We start from the raw sequence: 16,337 nt of genomic DNA, 5'->3' as shown, positions 1-16,337 counted from the left end.
GCAAAGAGTTTAAGTAAGGATGTAAAGAGAATACTTACTGACATTGTACTTTTCCCCGGATTGTCCGAAGACGATTTCATGGAACTTATGAAAGAGTCCATGGCAGGTAAGTTTGACAGACATGAACTATGGGAGAAGTACAAAGTCAACAAAGACCCTCATACTTCTTTCAGAATTCATATCTAACGCAAACAAAGTTCAAATTGTAAAAAGTCAAGCTTAAAATCTAAGTGTTCATTTACTCTGCTTGTTTGAAGTTGAATAAATACTCTGTTATTTTTCCTTTAACAATGACAAATCTTTTTTGAATGTAAGTATTGTACAACCTTTCATATCATAGTGTGTTTGAGGTAACGTATCTTGAACTATTTGTTTTACATCTTCATTCGGTGTCATTTGAAATCGTAAGTTTTCGCGATAGAACCAATTTCTGTCAGATTGTAAATCTTAGCAAGGTCCGTAAAAGCTTTTTGTTGTTCTTCTGACTAAATGCAACATAAACCATATCTCTGTCTTCTTGTTTTCTCCAACTTTCAGTAAAATCATATACTTATAGTTATCTTTTTCTTTCTTTGTTAGCCACCGAACGTTAATTCTTTTCTGAATGCTTTTGTCTTTTGCTACAAGCTTGTTTTCATCTCTTCACGTTCTTGTCTATGATTTCGTCAAGAATTTCAAACATATCCAAGCATAACGAGGCCGAAGCCCACATTGCAACGCATTTTACAAGAAGTCTAATGTACCATAATATCCTCTCAAACCGTTGGCAATTTTTCACGATTTTCATACGGAATTCTCTCCTCGGTTTCCGAGGAAGCAATCAATATGAAGGAATTCTCTTAAAAAGTTCTTTTGTTCTGTTGGTTTCAACCAATGATATGCTTGCTTTGTAGAACGAAGAGCATTCAAATACTTTGCATTTGGTACATATCGCTTTGACCGAACGAATAGACGGAGTTGTTTGTTAAACTGTATGTACTCGTATTCTCTCATATGGCTTCATGAACGATAGCAGTTGTTTGTGTCTCCTGTTTTTTGACATATCTGTCTTTAACTACAAAATAAAAAATAAATAAAAATAAAACTAACTTTATTTTTCTGTCTTAAGAAACTCATGATTTTCATAGAGTTTTGGCGACTAAGGTTTCTTACCTACTCGTGTTCTTCACTGTTTTCATACGGAATTCAGCAAAATAATGTTTAGGTGAAAGTGGTGAAGATCTCACCTGTTTTCTCACCCTTTTTCTCACCTCATGAATTTTCATGATTTCATGTACATGTTTTGTAACAAGACTTCTTCGTACATGTTTTGTCAAGACTTCTTCGTACATGTTTTTGTCAAGACTTCTTCGTAAATGTTTTGTCAAACATGAACGTATATGTTTTCGTCAAGACTTCTTCATCGTAATGAGCGTATATGTTTTGTCAAGACTTCTTCGTAAATGTTTTGTCAAACATGAACGTATATGTTTTGTCAAGACTTCTTCATCGTAATGAGCGTAAATCAGACAAAAATTATTTATAGGGTAGATGGTTAGATCTAACCTGTTTTCTACCCTCTTTTCTACCCAGTTTATTTATAAGCGTTTTACATGGTATATGTTGCGATGGTTCATGACTCAAACAGTTTTGTAGCCTCTATTTCTTCTTTTAGTACATCGAATGTTTTAAAAATGCGAAGGTTTCTTTATATTTCTTTTGACGTCAGATAGAAGGAAATCTTCTGCTTGTTGGATAGTTTTTGTCAAGATTCATTGTAAAGGACCCAAAAATATAATTTAGGTGAAGAAGTGAGATCTAACCTGTTTTCTACCCTCTTTTCTACCCCAGTTATTTTATAAGCGTTTTACATGGTAAACGTTATGAATTCGTGAGACTCTAAACAGTTTCGTAGCTTCTAATTCTTCTTTAGTACATCGAATGTTTTAACTATGCGAGGTTTCTTTATATTTCTTTCTGACGTTCAGATAATAGGAAATCGCCAGCAGTTGAAATAGTTTTGTTCAGAAATGCTAACATGTCATTTATATTTTCTGCTGTTTTTCTCGCTCTCTTTCTTTAGTCTGCATAGTCGTTTCTCATTCTTTCTATCTCTTTGACGGAGTAGTTTATATTTCCTCATTGCTGCTTTACATTTTGAACATTGCGGGTTCATTTTTTGCGTTATATTCTGAAACCTTACCGTGCTAAAACAACTAAAGCGTCAATTGCTCTCTTCATCTCAAACATAGCGGGTCTTATTTGTTTGTTCCATACTTTGCCTCTTCTATCTTTATCTTTATCTCCATACACATTCAGCAACTAACGAACAAAGTTGTCGTAGGTCTTAAATTCTTCAGATTATATATGTCAGAGATGTCTTATTACCAGTCGCAATCTTTCGTCATAACCTTATGGTTGCAATGAAATCTAGAAACTCATGTTTACCTTTCGTATGAACTTCTTTATTTCTACTGAGTCAGTTGGTTTCACTTCCAATTTCGTCGAATTCAGGAATGGTTAGTTTTTGTTGCTGAATTTCAGGTAGTTTAGGCAAATGGTCCAATAATGTCCTCCATTTCATAAAGATACTGTTCATTGTTTCATCTTTCGCACTACAGTCTAAATTACATGTTAAAAGTTCTTGCTTTTCTTCTGGATTTCTGTTTCAAAAGTATTGAAGAAGGAATGAAGCTTTTTCCATCTCTACTAACATAGATTTGGATTCATGACTAAAGATTTTTGTGCTGTAGTGTTTTGTATTGCTGTTGTGCGATTGTTGACATTTCTGTTCTTTTATACAAAATAAAAAAATAAAAAAAAATAAAACTAACTTTATTTTTTTTTCGGAAAAATTCATGAAAATTCAAGAGGGTAGAAAGAGGGTAGAAAACAGGTTAGATCTAACCATTTACCCTAAATTATATTTTTGGGTCCTTAACACTCATTACGAAGAAGTCTTGACAAAACATTTACGAAGAAGTCATGAAATTTCAAGAGGGTAGAAAACAGGTGAGAAAACAGGTTGATCTAACCATCTACCTAAATTATATTTTTGCTGAATTCAGCAACAAAATGACGAGGTCAGGATGTATGTAAATACATTTGAATTATTCATAACACACTTTGTAAGCTCATAAAAATGCTTGTTTTGAGGTCGAGCCACTTTTGGCTCCACCGTAATTCTTTCAACCAAAACTCAAGAATTTCCTGCATGAATTTTTTATAAAAAGCAACCGTCGGAATTCAGACTGTTGCTATATTCTTCACAAAACATTTACGCTCATTACGATGAAGAAGTCTTGACAAAACATGTACAATGAAGTTCATGACAACAACATATACGAAGAAGTCTTGCACAAAACATTTACGATGAAATCATGACACAAACATTTACCCGACATTCTCGTCAAATAAACAAAAAATGACACTCTTTCATTAAGATAACTGTTATTTTTTGACGAAGTGAAGGTTGACACTCGTCAAAAAAATCCCTGAAATCATATCTTACATACAAAAAAATACAAAAAAATGACACTTTTTCATTAGATAACTGTTATTTTTTGACGAAGTGAAGGTTGACACTTCGTCAAAAAATCTCCTGAAATCATACTTCATACAAAAAAAATAACAAAAAATGACACTTTTCATTAGAATAACTGTTATTTTTTGACGAAGTGAAGGTGACACTTGTCAAAAACCCTGAAATCATATCTTACATACAAAAAAATACAAAAAATGACACTTTTCATAGATAACTGTTATTTTTTGACGAAGTGAAGGTTGACACTTCGTCAAAAAAATCCCTGAAATCATATCTTACATACAAAAAAATACAAAAAATGACAACTAACTTTATTTTCTATCTTTCACAAAAGACCAAAATAAACGCTTTACATGTATTTTTCAGCAACTTCGTCAAATAATTTTATAGCTTTATCTATCTCATCTACTTCAAAACGTTCTTTACCTTTTTATGGGAGCACCATACATTTTCTCAAAAAACTCAAGTAGTCTTTTCAGCAGCCTCATATCATTAACGAACACAACCTTGACTCTATGACTGTAGAGTCATATCTTAGAGTTATATTATATGTCCTTCCTATCTTATATCTTTTTGTGTTGAAAGTCCTTCGGTTTCTGAACGATGTAAAGTAAGCCTTCACTGCAACGTTCCGTATCGAATGAACCATATTTATGAAGTTATATCCAACACTGGGTCTAACCATAACAAAACTATTGGTATAGACTTTTGTCTATAAATATGCTGTGTTCCATAGAATCTACCGATATTAAAGCTCAGGATTTCTTGTCAAAATTTTCTGAGTAGAAGCAATTTTAACCCAGTCCTTCGGGTCTCTTTTCCAGATGGAGATAAAATGTCTGACAAAGAATATTTGTTGTATTTCTTTGATATCTTACGTTTAAATCACCTATTCTAATCCACTTTGGTGTCATTGTCTATCTTTCTAACTGTTTCAAACTCAATGTTTGTCATATATGTTCTTACATACAAAATAAAAAATTAAATAAAAATAAAACTAACTTTATTTTTCTGTCTAAGGAAATTCATGAAAATTCAAGAGGGTAGAAATGAGGGTTGAAAACAGGTTAGATCTAACCTTCTACCCTAAAATATATTTTTGGTCCGGGAAACAACTTCTCTCAATTGGAGCTGTGGCATACTCTTTGCGTAAACGGTTCAGACCTCTTCGAACTCTTGGTCTCTTTACGATTTGGACTGAGAATGTGAATTGCTGGGGTGGAGCTTGCTGGAACATCCAAGGGTTGGGGAAGTAAGGCATAGGCAGAGGAGGGGTAGTTCGGGAAGCCTTTGGGTAGGTAGTAACCTTGAGGTGAAATTGGTAGTAATTTGGTGGAGGTACTTGCTGGAACTGAGGTTGCTGAGGAGACTGTTGTGGTTCTTTAGGTTCCTCTGGTTTGGGAATGGACTGGGTTGGTGGACGTGGACATTCGTTTGTGTCCTGTAAGAAGAAGAACTTTTCCTGTTGGAAGGAAAAACTTTTCCTGTTGGAAGGAAAAACTTTTTCTGTCGGAAGAAAAACTTTTTCTGTCGGAAGGAAAAATTTTCTTGGAGGAAACTTTTCTGAAGTTCGACCAAAAAGTTCTCAATTTTCGAAAATTTGAAATGGTTTTACAGGACGACAACTGGAAAAATTTTTTCTGTCGGAAGGAAAAATTTTTTCTGTCGGAAGGAAAAACTTTTTCTGTCGGATGGAAAAACTTTTTCTGTCGGATGGAAAAACTTTTTCTGTCGGATGAAGACTCGAGAATGCCAGAAGGATTTGACGAGGCAGTTTTACCTAATTGAAATTAACGACTGCGTAAAAGACTACTTGCGCAAGGTCATGAAGCCAAGGTCAAGTTCACCACTATTTCTGGAAGGGCTGCCTTGAATCTCGAGACTTTCGACTGGAATTCCAATTGAGGTACCAGACGGGACCAGCCTACGACGACATAAAGCAAGCAAAGAAAGAAGTCGTGTGAAGTTCCTAAACAAACGTCCCTTGATACTACTTCCAACCAGAGAGAGTCCAATTCCAGAATTATACAAATTCTCAGAGCACTGTTCCACTTCTCGGGTCAACCATTCTACAATAACCTGTGAAGGCGACATCCAACCAGTTCAGTAAACCTTAACGTTTAACTGCACTTTTTTTATGTTTTTTGTGAAAGTGTCAAAAATAAATTGTTTTCATGGAGTTTTCTACGATGTTAGAAAAAATGTTATTTTCTAATATCTTCACATTCAATACTTTTTCAGCACTTTTCCGTAGTTATATATGAAAGACAATTCGAGATAAAAGTCATAGTACAATGGAATAATATGTTGCACACCATTTGTTGTGAACCAAACTTGAAAGTCAGAAACTGTTACTAGGTGGTTCGTAGAATTTAGAAGCAAAGTCATAAAAGTCCTTACCAATACATAGAAAACTATTGTTGCTTGAACTGAAACTTGCATGACACATAACATTTTGAGGGTCAAACACGTTTCTATAAACTGTCAAATCTGCTGGTGGAAGTATAAATTTAAATGGACCATCTGTGGTAATGGTTCGTTCTGGTTTAGTAACCGAAGAAATTGTGCCCAAGAACGTTTGTCTACTTTCCAAAATAAAAACTCTGTATCTCTTGGAGGGTTAATTTCAATCTTTTGAAATGAAACGGTGGAGTTCATCTTGTCATATTCTAGTTTCAGATAGTATGTTCCATTTAGTAAAGAGTCGTATTTTTCTTGAAATTCCCAATAATATTTGTTCATTGAGTTTGAAAGTCATTTAGAGTTTTCTCAAGACTTTCGTCTGAACGAACTGTAAAGATTCTCATTTCGTCAAATTTGTCTATTAGACCATCAGAACCTTTATACTGCCCATGAAAATATACTGCGAACATAAATGCGTTAGTTCTATTTGAAAACAAAACTCTTCTAAATCCTATTGCCTTTGCATCTGAAGGACTTTGAAGCCAACGAATTGGATAGTCAAACCTGTATACTCGGGATGAAATTTCTTCATCTGAAATAGTCCTACCAGCATTTGTAAAGATATAGTCTAACGGTTTTGTATCTGCTACTTTTGTTCTTTGTTTTTCAACCTGAAGCATTTAATATATGTAAAAATATATTGTTTTAAAATGGTATGCCATTTCATATTTCTCATCTAACAAACAAGTTTCCCAACGGTCTTCTCCAACAAACTCAGCGTACATTTCAAATAAAATTTAAAAAATGTCACTTTTTTAAAATAAATTTTTTACTTCATGCAATGTTTAACACATCGAAAGGCATGTCCATAAGACGTTCTTCTTCTAACCTCTCTAGTCTGTTTGGATAATTGGCACGTGCTGTTTCCAAATCCATTTCGTAGCGAAGACCAGACAATTTGTCATAGACTTTTATGGGTCTTCCCTTCCTATATTTAAAATTCTTCGAAACTCTCCAACCATATCTTTGCAACTCTGCTTTTATTCTAGCAGATTTTCTATCCATTCTATATGGGGGCATTTTTAAAAAAGAAAAAAAATATTTTTTCTTTACTTAACATAACCGCCTGCTGCCATAAGTCTTTGACGCCAACCCATACCAGCTAATGAAGGTTGACTTGGTTTAGTTTCCAAACTAAACTTTGGTTTTGGTTTATCTTCAGTTTTTGGTTTTCTTCTTCTATCGGTTTTTCGTCACTTTTCGGTTTCTCTGACTTTACTTCACTTGCAGGAACAGTTGTGTCGTCAACATCTTCATAAATATCATATGCCATTTGTTTTTGTTTTCCTTTCAACTTTTTGTGTTTGTTGTAAAGTTTAGAATATTTCGACTCTAAGTCAATGAGATGTTCTATAATGAACTGTTGGTCAGTGAAGTAAACTTTTCCATCTGTTGTCTCGAAAGCTCCTTCAGACTTCAATATTTTATTTGTGAGAGTCTGTTTCTTTTTTGAGATACTTGCCGTTCCATTTTTATGAAAAGTGACTTTATAGTTAGGGTTTGTATTTCCAGACCTGGCACTTTCTATTATTGAATTTTTCTCTTCATCTGTAAGTTCTTTGACAGGTTTTGACAATGGTTCTGAACTTTTTGTTTGTGGTGTCAAATCTACCGTTTCAACTTCTTCGGTCATTTCATCTCAGTAAAAAATTTTAGTTTGGTTGTTTCAACTGGTTGTTGTTGTTTTTTAAGTCGGTCTAAAACTTCCTGAGGTATAGGAAGAACTTGACAAACACGTTGTGTAACTGCTGGAAGCCGACAAATCCATCTTGAACCCATTTGTCTCAATGCTGTATTGTTCATTTCATCTCAGTAAAAAACTTTACATTCCCCACGTTTGAGGCGGTTGAGGTTGGTTATTGTTTACCCATTGTTGTGCATGGTTATATCCTCTGTTAAAGAATCTTTCACCTTGGTCCATATAGTGTCCTGCTTGGTTATAGTAGTCATTTGCTTTGTTATAATAGTTTCCTGCTTGTCTTCCTACATTGTCCATCCATCCTTGAACTTTTCCTCTTGTTTCAGGATTTGGAATAAGATTTGTTGCATCTCGTGCTACATCCCAACCTTTCTGTACAGTTTGTATAATAGGTTGTGCTTTCTCTTTAAGTATACCTAATGTACTCAAAATCTTCCTTCCAACTCCAAATACACCTCTGGCTATTGTTCCCACTGCGGGCAAAAATCTGGATGCAACTCCTGCTAATGCGCCAAATAAACCCATTTCTTATAGGATAAAAAATGACGAATCCAAACAAGGACCCCTATGTTTCTAAAGCGACAAAGAAAGCACTCATGATAAAAATCTTTAGTTCAAACACCAAATGCTTGGTTTATGGATATCTTGGAAAACATTCCGAGTATAGAGAAGATGGACCACCATACTGGTTAATATTTGTTGGTCAAAACACAAGATACTGTGAAGCCATACCATTATGGTCCAAAAATATTTAGATGTGAAAACTGCTTTGACAATATTCGTTGACAAATACCATCCAACAAAACTGACATCTGACTGTGAAAGTTCTTTCAAATCAGATGATGTAAAAAACTATCTGCGTTCAAAAAATGTAAACCAATATTTCATTGTCGACCAAAACCATTCTGCTCTTGGTGTCATTGACGGTTGTATAAAAATGTTAAGACTTAAACCAACCACAAGGTGGTGAAGCAAATGAAATGTCATATGACGACAAATATAGACACTTCTCCATGGCAAAGATGAGACAAGTTTTAAATATTTACAATAGCCGTAAACAAAAAGGTTTGGGAAACCACTCCCCCGAAGAAATGAAAAACAACCCTGACTTAGAGAAAGACTATATATTTAATAATTTAGTCAAAAGAGACAAACAAGAAAGAATGCCGGGCTTCAAACTTCAGAAAGGTGACAAAGTAAAAATAGAAATACCTAAACGCGACCCATATGAAAATACTATTGACTATGACAACAATGGGAACCCGACAGGTACTCACATTCGTGTTCGTAAAAATAGAAGAAAGTATACAAGAGAATATTATGAAGTTTTAGGCAAACATGGCAAAATGTACAGACTGCAAGCAGAAGATAAAACTACTATTGTCAGACCTCGTTTCAAACTTGTCAAAGTTCAAGGTGGTATACTTTCAAAGACAGTTCCTAACAAATATAAGACAACTCCTGACGAATATGCTAAAGAAGTTGAAAATGACGACTAAGCAATTCTATACCATGCGAATACAGTCATAAATGGTGGCATGTAATCTTTACCCAAGCCTGTTGGATTTGTTGTGAAAGTATGGACATGATTTCCTCCTGGTTCAGTTGGTCGAAAAGTCTTTTTTGCTGAATGGTTATAATCTGGAGATAAAACGTCATTGCCAGCATAATATTCTGAGTTGTATAATGGGTGGTCTCTTAATGAGTGGCTATGGTCGCCAGAAAAGTTTGTAGTTCCTGTATGAGTGTGCGGTGGAAGGTTTGCTTCTTTAATTTTCTTCGAACCACCTGTTTCCTTTGAAGAGTTTGCACAATACAAAAACCTGTCGACTATTTGTTCCCATGCACCAACACCAAACATTACTTGAGGACCTCTTGCTTCCATAGATGTATAAATAGAACCTACTGGGTTCATTAAATCAAACATATGAGACATTATAGGATTGTCTCTTTTGAACTTAAAATATAGTGCAACTATTTCAGGTTTCTTCTGGTTTGTGTCAGAATATTTTTTATAATATAATCTTATGTTTTCAGGGTAGGTAAAATCTTGACTATAATATTTATTTCTGTCATCTATATAATAGTATACTATTCTCGTTTTTTCTATTGCATTATATCTTTTATATCTATAATATTCTAAATATAATGTTTGCTTTTGTTCATCTGCATGTAGTGTTCCTTCGTCATCTACATAGTCATAATAATATGGTGCTGGAGCTGGGTCAGGCAATGTCATATCTGCCATTTCATAAACTCGGAAATATTTCTTTTGTTCGTCTCCATATAAGTTTAAGTAGCAGTTGTTGTCTAATGGAACTTTAACTTGTGTACCATCATTCTTTATATAGCTTACATACATTTCATTGTTATTTTCGGAATGAGTTTATACCGTATACCATTTCTTAAGGACTGTACAAACTGCCATCTAAAATATTTATTTTCTTCATTGACAGAAAAGTCACCAACAATAGTTTCAATATTTTTTGTTGTTCCTATCAAACTTTGGTATATTTCATTGACATATGTTTTATCTGCTTTATTTTCAAGGCTAACGTTTAAGTCTGTTATTTCAGATATAGAATGTGTATGTCCAACGGCACTTTTACTGTTTAAGGTTTCTTGTAAGTCTGTTATTTTAGATATAGAATGTGTATGTCCAACGGCACTTTTACTGTTTAAGGTTTCTTGTAAGTTTGTAATATTTGCAATGGTATGTGTATGTCCAACGGCACTTTTACTGTTTAAGGTTTCTTGTAAGTCTGTTATTTCAGATATAGAATGTGTATGAGTCTTTTTAGAATATTCGTTTTCAGCTCTCGTCACTTCACTTGACATTTTATTGTCAACATATTTTTGTCTGCTAGTTCAGGATGAGTATGTTCTTTTGTTGCATAAGCATTGTTAGCTCTTTCTTCTTCTTTTGCTATTGCATCGTCTACATATTCTTTGTCAGCTTTGTTGTCAACATCTGTTTTCAAAAGAAGTTCATTTATAGGTTTCTCGTTTAAAGTTCCTTTTGTTGGATTTATACAGACAGTATGGTTCTTATTGTCTTGAAACAGAAACTCATCTGTCATTGGGTTTATTGTCAGTTTTAAGTTTCCTTCTTTCAATGACTCAGATATCTTAGAATAGTTTGAAAAGTTTGTTGTGTTCTTATTTAGAGCTTGCATAATGAGTTGTCGGTTGTGTTGTATTTCTCTCATAGACGCTGTTTCATTTGACATTTTTATTCTAGATAAAATATGCTTCCAATAGAAAAAGAAAATTCAAGAGTTGCTACAACTAAACCATTAGATGAACTTTTTACTAATGTCGGTCAAAAGTTTGAGACAGAGACCGTAAAGCATGAAGGCTATCGTTTTGACTACCCATTAAGATGGCTAAGAGACCCATCTGTCACAAAAGCTATTGGCTTTCGTAGAATGAAGTTCATTTCAGAAGCCATACATGGTTTCCCATTTACGGTCGGTTTTGAAGTTCGATACTATAACAAAGAAAACGATAACGTATGTATGAGAAATTTGAACAGGGAAAACTTTTACAAGTTAGTTTGCTTGTAAACTTAGAAACAACTCTTCAAGCTTTTCAAGAAAAAATAAACGATATCTATATCGAATATGCAAAACAGTATAACATTGACGAAGGAGAATACCATCTCGATATTATTTATGACAGGAAAAATGCAACTGTTAAAATCAATAGAATAGAAGACCTTGGAGAAAACGTTTATATTTCTACAAAATATAACAACTTGGCATGGTATAGATTTATGAGGATGTTAAATCAGCCTGCAGCATATCCAGTACACCCAGACTTTTATGAAGTCGAAAACCCTAATGGAACATATGAAAATATTTTCGACCCAGATGCTATTATTGTTCATGCTTCATTTTCTGGTGCGCAAAACTCTTTCTTATGTCTGATGAATGATTTTTACGAAAAACCTACAAAGTTATACGAACCACCAAGTGGAAGTATTTCAGACTTTCAAGTATGGTTTACTACAGATGGAAGAAAAAGAATAATTCCATTATACCATGCGTTTTACTTAGAACTTAGTTTCATATACAACTACTATCGAACGGTAAAATATAATTTTTTAATACGGTTGAGGTGTTGGATTTGGTTGCCAACTAGACTGTGGTGCAGGTTCAGGCTGTTGTATAACAGGAGCTTGTTCTTCTGGTTCAGGGTCTTTAGGTATAATACCACAAACTGACCTACCCTTTTACCAATATTTTGACACCGTTCCAAATTCCTCTTCCTACGGTTTTTATTCCATTCCATATACCTCTTCCAACATTTCGAAAGAAGTTTCCTATCTTACTGAAGAAACCCATTTTACTATATGTAAAAATCTAATGTCCGCCTAGTCTCTTACGTTTCCTGTTGAGTTCCATAGCATTCTTTAACTGGAGCTCATACATTCTGTTTCTCCTCTGGTAGAAAACATATTCTGGGTCAACTCCTGTGTTCGCGTCATCTGCATAAAGTTGTTTATATCCCACTTCAGGGTTTGTATAAAACTCTTTCCATCTCATATTTGCATACCATGGTGGCAAACCTAACGCAGCGTCATTTGACATGGCAGTTTGCATTTGTACATCTGTTGGCACTTGACCATAGTTTGCCATTGCAGTTTGTATTCTAACTTCATTTGGAATATTCTCTGGGTTTGGTTGTCCAGGTTGCTGTGCATTCGCTAAGTTCTGTGCGTCCATTTAATATTAGATAAAAATATCTCTTACGAGTACATATACTGAACATTTGCAGGCATTGGTTCATCTTCATATTCTCTGTACTTTTCTGCCACGTCAAATAAATAAATGACACAATGGAAAAAACCTAAAACAAGTAGTCCTATTTCAAACCACATTTACTTACTAATAAAATTTCTTTGTTATGACACTTTCTCCGGTTTATAGGACCTCTCTCATATTCTATCTTGTCATATCTAAACTCATAGTCATGTATGTCCTCTAACCATCTCATAACGGTTTCCAAACCACTTTTATCGGATGTAAAGTAAAAGCATGGATGGTTATGTAAAACGTCTAAAGTTTCTAAAGAGTCTCTCAAAGTCCAGTCTACTTGGTATTGAAAATCCCATGTGTTATAGAACGGCGGGTCCACTATAAAGAAAACATTTTCCTTGTCTTTATATTTTTCATACAACTCTGTCCAACGACATCTCACAAACTCTATACCCTCAATATATTTTTCTATGTTCTGTTTGAAAACATTTGTATAGTTAAGATATAAAACTTTTGACATAAGTGTTTCAATGTCATGAACTCTTATAGAACCACTATATAATAGTCTAGCAGATATACTATCCCAGTCTATATATTCTGCTTTTTTCAAAACCTCTCTCACAATATTTTTCTTATCTAATGGTATACGTTCCATCTTACCTATAGGTATCTTTTCTTTCAACTCTTTCAATATATTGTTTGTATCTGGTATATGTTTGAGACGGTCCATATAGTTGTCGAAGTCATTGCATATAATCTTTGAGTCTGGGAATATTGTATGGCACAAATGGGATATATAGAAACTTCCACCGAACAAATCTACAAATGTTAGACCATTCGGTAGTTTCTTAAGTTCTCTCAATATAATATCTTTACATTTACTCTTATTTCCAAAGAACGGTAACGGAGGTTTTGTAAAATTCATTTATATATAATAATAAAAATGTTTTTTCCCTGAAAAGTGACAGAAAAGTGACAAAGCATGAAAACATATATAATTTGTGAAAAGTGAAACATTATATAATGTTTTCGACCCAGAAGAAGGCTTCTTCCTAGAAGCAATGGAGGAAGAAGAAGAGTCCTCCGAATTCACACCAGAAGACTAACAATTTTCCGAATAAAAACTTCATTTATACTAAACATCTTCGGGGCTAGAGGGCACGAAGTGCCTGGAAGCCCCACTACCTTTTTTTTTGCCAATAAACTCTATAGGCCTATATATATCTATATTTTAAAGGAGAGGTTACGCCATAATATTTGATATTATAAATTATTAATTCAAAATAAAAGTAGAAAATGAAACTAATTTTATTCTAACCTATATAAATATATCAATAATCTAAAATGATTATAGTCTGAACTATATTTTACCAGATTATCAAATATAAGAGAAATGAAATAAGGCATAAAAATATCATAGCATAATTATTGGATAAATGCATTAATAAATTATTTATATCATAATGAGAAAAAATCAAAATAAGAAAATGAGCATAATAATAATTTAATTAAAAACAAAAACAATAAATAAAATGTAATTTTCGTTAATCAAAGTCATCAATGTCTTCGTCTTCTGATTCCCATTCGGACTTGAAAACTTGATAATCTCCTCCTGGTACACTCTGAATGGATTTTTTGTATTTGTTCTGTTTTTTAGAACCTTTTGTAACAGTTTTTTGTTTCAATATCATTTTGGAGTAACAATTCTCTTCAAATGATTTGACACAATCTTCTGGAAGTGGGGGAAGATGTAATGCTTTTTGTATATCTCCGAGAAAATGCTCTGGATCATTCCATTCTAAGATTGCAACGTTAACTCTAATGTTAATGTTCTTCCAGGCTCTTGATTTGTCCAAATAGCATGCAATTTTGGAGTTAAACGCTTCATTCATGCAGGTAGATCCAATGGAAGAAACTTTGGAAACTATGGGTGTCCATTTGTGAACCCAGTCATAGAGCATGAATTGAAGTTGGATCGAATTGACACCTTTTTGCCATTCAAAGCATTTGTAATTGTGCGGTTCGCAAAAAGAATGATTGCCTACGTAATGGTAGACACAATTCTCCCACATTTTCGTACGTTTGTCAATATTTTCTTCGGCAAAACATGACCAAAGCCACATACTTAGGCTTGCATTCAGACCCCAGAAAGGTCTCTCTATTTTTTCAATCTTCTGAGTCTTGTCGTTGAAAACTTCAACTGTCTTATGAGAAGCTGAGAACTTTGTAAAATCTTTTGAGATATTTTTTGATACATGACCTGGATCGAATCTTTCAAGATGAGAGACGCCAAATTCTTTAAAGACAGAGACACTTTTGTTATCTCGGTCTTTAATAATCTCTTTAACATCTTTCAAGATATTGTATTTCTTTAATTGCTTCAAGATGATTCGAGTTCCAGCACTTTCCATATTGTTGGAAGCTCCGGAATACTGAGCATGCTGTCTGTTTCCACCAATATGGTTGATGTTCACGCATGCAAGAACTCTTTTTGTGACAGCATCGAGCGCAGTTACTGTACAACTTGGCGAGTTTCGCCTGTGCGTCCATCTTGCATCAATGGATAAGTAACCACTGAAGGACTTTCTCGACAGCATTAGGGAAATACTTTTAAGTCTTCTAATCTTATCGTCACAAAATCTCTGTTGTCTCATGACACCACTCTTCACAGGGGGCTTAGTTCCACAAAGAGAAAGAAAGCGAGCACCTTTTGTATATGGCATTCCGGTCATTATGCAAGCACCAAGCATCTGTCGCGCTGAGAGTCGACGACGTTCGTGGAGTAAAATGTTATGCATTGCCTTTGTTTTCCGTTTTGGGTGAACAATATGGCCCATACAACAACAAAAAAATGAAATCCCGCCAAAAGTGAAAATTGAATAAAAAGTAATAATTAATAAATATATACTATATCATTAGATGAATATTTTGGAATAACATTTTAAAATCGAGGTTTTTCAATGGATAACGGTTCAATCAAAAATTTGACCCCATTTTAGAATCTACATTAAAAATGGAACATTTCTGTCGTTTCAAAATTCCAAAATAACGTTTCTATTCCTCTCAAAAGTAAAAATAAACTTTATTGGGGAAAAAATATTTTTATTTTCCAAAAAAAAATGAAAACCTTAAATGCAAATCTAATTTTGATGCTTTTGTTTGTGATTTTTTGGATTTCGAAAAAAATTTGAAAATTCAGACAAGTTACCATTAACACTAATACGTTTCAGCGAGTCGGTCCCATCAGAGAAATTTTCATAAATCGGCGATATAATTTATTATTTCAGCAAAATATTCTCAGATCCAACTAGAATAAGGTCAAATTATACAAATTTAGCAAAGGCTAGTTATCCTACCTATTCAATTAACTTTAATTTTAAATAATTCAAGACAATTCTCAAAATTACCTTAATAATCGCGTTCTCTTCGCAAAATGACGATTCCTCATTCACTACCAGCATAACTGAGGGCTTGTGCTCACAGAATAATACAGATAATTTACTTATTAATGCAAAATTTAGTACCAAAAGGTAATCATAGAAGATACAAAAAAAGTTTCTTTATTTTGATTGCTGATTTTATTTCTTCTAAAATTTACCAAATCTAAAAAATCCAAAATTGAATGCTATTGAATTTCATGTTTATGTAACATATACTATTTATTATATAAGGAATAAAAATTTTATAGTTTTAATCAAAAATAAAGGTGTACTAAATGCATACAAAACAAGGTATTTTTTACTCATCCAAAATATGTTAACAGTGCTATTTATATAATCAATATCCGAATTTCGAAATCATTTTGATGAAATCTTTATTTTAAAATTGAGTTGACTGTTAAAATCACCCGAGAAGAGGGATTATCTCAATGAAAAGTACATAAAATAGCAAA

At 33.6% G+C, this 16,337-nt stretch overlaps 6 protein-coding genes and 5 pseudogenes across 11 annotated transcripts, besides 3 other annotated features; 2 read left to right on the top strand and 9 right to left on the bottom strand.

Annotated features, from left to right (window-relative positions):
* Nucleotides 1-13,640: part of a mobile genetic element that runs on past the window's edge.
* Nucleotides 1,836-2,558, bottom strand: TVAGG3_0045050 (annotated as a pseudogene). Its single transcript has one exon. A coding segment is annotated over exon 1 (723 nt).
* TVAGG3_0045040 lies at nt 4,605-4,953 on the bottom strand (annotated as a pseudogene). Its single transcript has one exon. A coding segment is annotated over exon 1 (349 nt).
* TVAGG3_0045030 lies at nt 5,750-6,606 on the bottom strand (annotated as a pseudogene). The gene has a single exon. A coding segment is annotated over exon 1 (857 nt).
* On the bottom strand, nt 6,761-6,991 carry TVAGG3_0045020 (uncharacterized protein; the record flags this gene model as incomplete). Its single annotated transcript, XM_051220864.1, has 1 exon — nt 6,761-6,991. One exon carries the CDS (start codon nt 6,989-6,991, stop codon nt 6,761-6,763), a length of 231 nt encoding a protein of 76 aa, XP_051105850.1.
* TVAGG3_0045010 (uncharacterized protein) lies at nt 7,145-7,619 on the bottom strand (the record flags this gene model as incomplete). Its single annotated transcript, XM_051220863.1, has 1 exon — nt 7,145-7,619. A coding segment is annotated over one exon (475 nt), but the record flags the coding sequence as incomplete, so codon positions are not given.
* Nucleotides 7,809-8,210, bottom strand: TVAGG3_0045000 (uncharacterized protein; the record flags this gene model as incomplete). Its single annotated transcript, XM_051220862.1, has 1 exon — nt 7,809-8,210. The coding sequence occupies one exon, from the start codon at nt 8,208-8,210 to the stop codon at nt 7,809-7,811; it is 402 nt and encodes a 133-aa protein (XP_051105848.1).
* Nucleotides 8,699-9,184, top strand: TVAGG3_0044990 (uncharacterized protein; the record flags this gene model as incomplete). Its single annotated transcript, XM_051220861.1, has 1 exon — nt 8,699-9,184. The coding sequence occupies one exon, from the start codon at nt 8,699-8,701 to the stop codon at nt 9,182-9,184; it is 486 nt and encodes a 161-aa protein (XP_051105847.1).
* TVAGG3_0044980 lies at nt 9,508-10,915 on the bottom strand (annotated as a pseudogene). The gene has a single exon. A coding segment is annotated over exon 1 (1,408 nt).
* On the top strand, nt 10,934-11,794 carry TVAGG3_0044970 (annotated as a pseudogene). Its single transcript has one exon. A coding segment is annotated over exon 1 (861 nt).
* On the bottom strand, nt 12,050-12,412 carry TVAGG3_0044960 (uncharacterized protein; the record flags this gene model as incomplete). The annotated part of the gene is made up of 1 exon (XM_051220860.1): nt 12,050-12,412. The coding sequence occupies one exon, from the start codon at nt 12,410-12,412 to the stop codon at nt 12,050-12,052; it is 363 nt and encodes a 120-aa protein (XP_051105846.1).
* Nucleotides 13,561-13,640: a terminal%2Cinverted (terminal inverted repeat of Maverick-3 transposon ID:TVAGG3_0044950).
* Nucleotides 13,640-16,337: part of a mobile genetic element that runs on past the window's edge.
* TVAGG3_0044940 (uncharacterized protein) lies at nt 13,990-15,282 on the bottom strand (the record flags this gene model as incomplete). The annotated part of the gene is made up of 1 exon (XM_051220859.1): nt 13,990-15,282. The coding sequence occupies one exon, from the start codon at nt 15,280-15,282 to the stop codon at nt 13,990-13,992; it is 1,293 nt and encodes a 430-aa protein (XP_051105845.1).

Source organism: Trichomonas vaginalis, chromosome IV (genome assembly GCF_026262505.1).
Source record: "Trichomonas vaginalis G3 chromosome IV, whole genome shotgun sequence".
In the NCBI taxonomy this organism is placed as follows: Eukaryota; Parabasalia; order Trichomonadida; family Trichomonadidae; genus Trichomonas; species Trichomonas vaginalis.
The sequence above is the reverse complement of the archived record's forward strand: the minus strand, read 5'-3'. Positions and strand labels throughout refer to the sequence as shown.